Source organism: Mycetomoellerius zeteki, unplaced genomic scaffold (assembly GCF_001594055.1).
Source record: "Mycetomoellerius zeteki isolate Tzet28-1 unplaced genomic scaffold, Tzet1.0 scaffold159, whole genome shotgun sequence".
Lineage (NCBI taxonomy): Eukaryota > Metazoa > Arthropoda > Insecta > Hymenoptera > Formicidae > Mycetomoellerius > Mycetomoellerius zeteki.
The window spans coordinates 234,003-239,426 of record NW_017256542.1 but is presented as its reverse complement, the minus strand read 5'-3'; the positions used below and the strand labels follow the sequence as shown (position 1 = coordinate 239,426).

The 5,424-nt window shown below is 33.9% G+C and overlaps 2 protein-coding genes across 4 annotated transcripts; one reads left to right on the top strand and one right to left on the bottom strand.

Annotated features, from left to right (window-relative positions):
• Positions 1-2,933, top strand: LOC108721086 (tRNA pseudouridine(38/39) synthase). 3 transcript variants are annotated; one of them, XR_001936552.1, is made up of 7 exons: positions 1-209; positions 367-500; positions 572-1,140; positions 1,217-1,508; positions 1,592-1,728; positions 2,583-2,740; positions 2,857-2,933. XR_001936552.1 is itself a non-coding variant. In XM_018445431.1 (7 exons), the coding sequence occupies exons 1-6, from the start codon at positions 135-137 to the stop codon at positions 2,654-2,656; spliced, it is 1,281 nt and encodes a 426-aa protein (XP_018300933.1). In that variant the 5' UTR covers positions 1-134; the 3' UTR covers positions 2,657-2,684; positions 2,857-2,932. The 3 variants fall into 3 exon arrangements, 2 of the variants coding, with proteins under 2 accessions (XP_018300933.1, XP_018300932.1); XM_018445431.1 differs by having other exon boundaries at positions 2,583-2,684; positions 2,857-2,932; XM_018445430.1 differs by lacking the exon at positions 2,857-2,933 and having other exon boundaries at positions 2,583-2,751.
• Positions 2,837-4,764, bottom strand: LOC108721088 (protein phosphatase inhibitor 2). Its single transcript, XM_018445432.1, has 4 exons — positions 4,531-4,764; positions 3,832-4,002; positions 3,621-3,700; positions 2,837-3,545 (listed from the first exon to the last, which is right to left on the bottom strand). Exons 1-4 carry the CDS (start codon positions 4,608-4,610, stop codon positions 3,331-3,333), a joined length of 546 nt encoding a protein of 181 aa, XP_018300934.1. The 5' UTR covers positions 4,611-4,764; the 3' UTR covers positions 2,837-3,330.
• Positions 4,765-5,424: the final 660 nt, after the last annotated feature.

Here is a 5,424-nt window from a genome sequence, read left to right as displayed (position 1 = left end):
AGTGCTGCACCTGCACACGTGTAGCGTAACATAACCTCTACTTTTGACGTTTGTAATATTTATTCGACAGATAAAAGCTCTGTGAATATATTTCTGTGTTTACTGTAGTTTATTCTTAGTGCAAAAACACGATTATGGCAAAGGTTTCGTGGAAACGTATTAAGACAACAAGAAGCACGAGAGAGCAGTTGGAAATGCTCGATAAATCGGTATGACGTTTATAAATACATGAAACATTTTTCAAAATATGCATTTATAAACGCATATTTTGAAAAATGTTCCGTGTATATTTATATTTTATATCGCGTGTATTTATATAATATATTACTTATATTATATCTTTACATGGACGTGTCCGGATTACAGGAATTGATCGATAAGATATTACAATTGGAAGCTCACAACGAGCAACTGAAATTGACTATTACGAAACGTACGGATACTAAAATGAAGAAAAAAGAGACATCAGGGAAAGTAAGAAAATCATTTGATTTTTCACGGTAAATACGTTGCTCTTGAACTTGTTACGTTCTTCTTTCATTCGAATGATATCCTATAATTTCAATCTCAGATGTCACAAAAGGCACATTCTGCTAAAGTTTTATTATCTTGGTTGGGACTATCACGGTTTTGCCGTACAGGAAGATAATACTGATACCATTGAACATCATCTATTCGCAGCTCTGCTAAAAAGCTGCTGTATAGAATCCCGCGAGAGCTCAAATTACCATCGTTGCGGACGAACTGATAAAGGTGTCAGCTCCTTCTCTCAAGTAATCTCATTGGACGTACGCAGTAGATTAGAACCAGAAAAGCAAGACGACCTATCTGATGAATTGTCATATTGTAAAATATTGAACAGATTACTACCAGCAAACATAAGATGTATAGCATGGTGTCCGGTCTCATCCAGTTTCTCTGCAAGATTTGACTGCAAGTTTAGAAGCTATAAATATTTCTTCCCAAGAGGCAATCTAGATATAGAGGCTATGAACAAAGCTGCCAAGTATGTCGTAGGGGATCATGATTTTCGTAACATTTGTAAAATGGATGTAGCTAATGGTGTAATTAATTTTAAAAGAACTGTAATGGATGCAAGAGTAAGCTTTCTTAATGATCAGAATGCAGAAAAGTCAACAGGTATCTTCAATTTCTTCAGCTGTTTAATATTTATCATCAATATATAATGTACAATAAATTTTATTTTATTTTCAAGGCTACGATATGTGTGAATTAGAAATCACAAGTCAAGCCTTTCTTTGGCATCAAATTCGTTGTTTAATGGGTATCCTGTTGTTGGTTGGACAAAGGAAAGAAGAGCCTGAAATAATCTTGAAGCTCCTGGACATTGAGACTTGTCCACAGAAACCACAGTACAATATGGCTCATCAAGTTCCATTGAATCTCTGGTATTGTGATTATGAAAGCATAAATTGGTTTATAGACGAAAATGAATTATTAAACATTATCAAAGTATTACAACAGGATTGGGCTCTCAACACTATAAAGTATGTTTAATAAAAGAGAAGTTCACATAATCGTACACACGAGATCAATTTTATAATCAAGTTTCTTTTTTTGTTGTATGCAGATCTACAATGATTAAAAATATGTTGATGAAATTGGAAAATTTCGTTAATTGTGTAAATACTGATTTTCAAAGTGATTGTCTACTTCTCGGAGTACAATCAAAAATATATCAACCACTGATGAAGCGAGAAATGTGTGGTAAGTATATGATCAATCTTACCAAAGCTAGTGAATGTAAATTCATCGATAAAGTCGAGATTTAATTTTCAACTTTCAGTATGTTATTCAAAAACATTTCTTTTTCACTTTACATTACTTATTCGTAATGTAGTCCATATGTTTATTAATTTTGAGACATTATGCATACAACACACTGTTTTAAGTCTATTAATATGCTTTGTATTAGACTATGATACAGACATCCAAAATATTTTGACGGTCATATATATGTAATTTCATGTTTTTTTTTAATACTATACTAAACACAATGTCGCCGTGATTGGACGTTCTACACTTGAGATTACAATTTTTTAAATGTACATTTCTTGAATAGCAGGGTTGGTAAAAAACATATTTTAAACAATTTAAAACATGCTTAGTTGATGTTTTTAATATATTTTTTTTATAATACTGTTTAAAGCATATTTGAAACATTAAAAACATATTTAAGAAGAAACACACGTTTTTTTTTTAAAAAAAAAAAAAAAAAAAAGTCTTTATCAACCCTGTTGAATAGTACAATTTAATTAAGTTAAGCCTGTCCAAGATGTGATTTACGAGCAAAATGTTTCTCCCTGTCATTTCGATGAATAAAATGTACAAGATGTAAGTAACGAAAAAGGGTAGATTATCATATAGACATGTGTTCGTTGTATCCATGCGTTGCAATCAATTAGATATCATTAAAGAAATGAGAATAATTGAGAATAGAGATAGAGTGATTGCGTGAATTAGGATAAACTTAATGAACTTGGACAGACTTATACTACGTAATCCGCTTAATACAAACTGAATTTTACTATTCTATGTATATAATCTATTTTCTTTTACAGACAGTTTGGAAAATAAAATCAAACATTATGAGAAGAAACGAAAATTTGAAGTCATACATTCCGAGGTTACATAGCATAATCTATGCTAATCACAGAATTTATGTAATATATTACACGCATACTAATAGTTTTAAATACATATGTTTTTCTCTCTTAATGTAAATATTACATACAGCGTCTTAAATTTTCACTATATGTGAGGGCTTTATTTAGCCTTATTGTTCGTCAAATTTTGATAGCGGTTAGAATTCTCTAAAAACATTAAATTTTACAGGAACGCTGTGTTGAAATAATGTCGATAGGCCTGGAATAATACATTCGCGAAAGAACGAGAAAAGTTTATACGAAGCAATAATTGAAATTTTTATAATGTATGGAAACTAAAATAAATCATTAAAAATGAATTTTTCTGTGCATAACTTACTAGTATTTTTAAATACTCTATAATGTTGTTATAACTTTATCTAATCTTGGAAAATCTAACAGCGGTTTATGCTAAACATTCAAGTTCATTTTAAAATGTTTATTTACAGAAGATGGAGCTAAAGAGCTATAAAGATGGAGTTGAAAGAGCTATATATACATAATTAAAATGCGAAATTTAGCTTGGGCATTTTAATGTAATTGATGTAAACACTTTCTTTGCTGCTTGATATATTTTAATCGCGATAGCATTAAACAGTGAAGTCAAATTGAAATTATGACTGTGATCGACGATTTAAGAAAATTATCAATCGATGTTTTTCGTTTATTTCTTTTCGGTTCTATCACAGGACGGCATGCATTTGAAACGCGTGTCAAAATTGCTTTCTTCCTCTGATGAATTTTCCTCATTATTTTTACCCTCGCCATCTTCATCTTCCTCTTCTAATTCTTCTTGCTCTAAAAGTCGTCTCGCCATTTGTACAGCATGCCACTCTCGATAATGGCCCTTTCTTTTTGCCTCGAAAGCTCTTCTCCTTTCTAAAACAGAATGCGTCAATGATTAAAATTTTTACATTATAAAGTGATTAATTTCTATATTATAAGATGTCTGACCTTTTTCTTCAGGAGTTTCTTCGTCTTCCTCCTCTTCACTGGATTCCTCAAAAATTTTGGGCTTACTACCTCCAGCTAACCTGAATTTTAATAATAAAGTAGATAATATCAAGTATAATTTTATAATTTTATTAACATATAATTGAAGCATATAATTAATGTATCTTGTATTAATAATTAAAATTATGATATGTATCACATATCTACTCACTTTGCTGCAAGAGCACTAGCGTCTAATTGATCAAACTCATGTTCATTTTGGAGGCCTTCGAAATTATATGGGGTTTTTGGTTCTTCAATCTTCATGTGGCCATAGTCCTTATCAGCAGGATGAAGAGTAGCAATAATATTCATCTCGTCCCATGTTGTTTCTTTGCTCGGTCTACATGATTAATGTAAGGTAAATAAAAAATGGTGTTCATCACCAGGTCTAAAAATAGAATATGTGTCAACTGGGTAATGTCAATTACTTCAACTTAAGAATATTCAAATAATATTATACTTTACTTTGCAAATTCTTAACTTTAAATTGGATAATTCCAAAAAAGTATACATACTTTAATTATATCCCGATAAGAAAAAGAGAATTTTTTTAGAAAATATTTTTCATAGAGAGATAATCGCGAATTCGAACGATATGTTTGAGGTAATGTTGAGTAAAAAACAGTATATCAAAATGAGATCAGGTATTATTAAGAGAAATGTTCGATGATTATTTATTCTTTTCATCGAGACGTTTGTCACGGTCCGCGTGAACTCGTGATTTATAAATACCGGATAAGATAAATGTGCCGCGCGTGACACGCAAGTCACGCGAACCACCTTTAACGTCAACGGGAGACGCCGACGGTAGGTTTTGTACGCGTCTCTATTTTTACGCCAATCGAAATTCAATTAACGCGTCTCTCACCTAGGCGCCTCCGGATTGTCAAAACTGCTGGACGTCTTGAGGATTCCTTTGGAAGGCCGTTTCGACAGGTTCTCTGCCATTATAATCGGGCGTAATCACGACGGTCACTCACGATGGTAATGCCGCGGCTGCATGTTTACCAATGGATTTCACTCCGGCGAAATAACCTGCCTGCACTGGGTGTCACTTGGTGTCACTTACTCACGGGGCATCCTCCCGTCCTCTCGCGCGCTCCTACTCGATTTCTATCATGGCCATAAACGTAACAAATGATAGACTACTCGGCGCCGCCCTTTGGTTAGAGAGAAGCCTGAGAGTGGACATGCTAATGCTGGTAACATTGGCTGCGTTCAGCAGACTCAACAGTTTTGCAACCGTTTTATGATTATCTGCTGAGATAGGACCATTCTTCTAGATCTAAAAGTATGATCCAATTAGCCAATGGCTGCGTTCAGCAGAACGTTTGTTTTGCAACTGTTGGAAGTTTCCTTCGCGCTGATTGGATCATACTTTTAGATCTAGAAGAATGGTCCTATCTCAGCAGATAATCATAAAACGGTTGCAAAACTGTTGAGTCCGCTGAACGCAGCCAATTGGCGGACTCAACAGTTGAGTGAGCGCTGTTATTGGTGTATTCTTTTAGATTATCCAATCAGTATTTTAGATCTGGAAGAATACATCAATAGCAACAAGCGCTCAAACAACTGTTGAGTTCGCTGAACGCAGCCAATGGTCGCGTACAGCAGACTCATCTGTTGCGGAGCGAATCAGTGAGCTCTCGCTGCTATTGGATGATCTAAAAGAATACACCAATAGCAGCGAACGCTTACGGATCCGCTTCACAATTGAGTCTACTGAACCAATGGGCGAGTTCAAGACGGCAAAGCGACTATT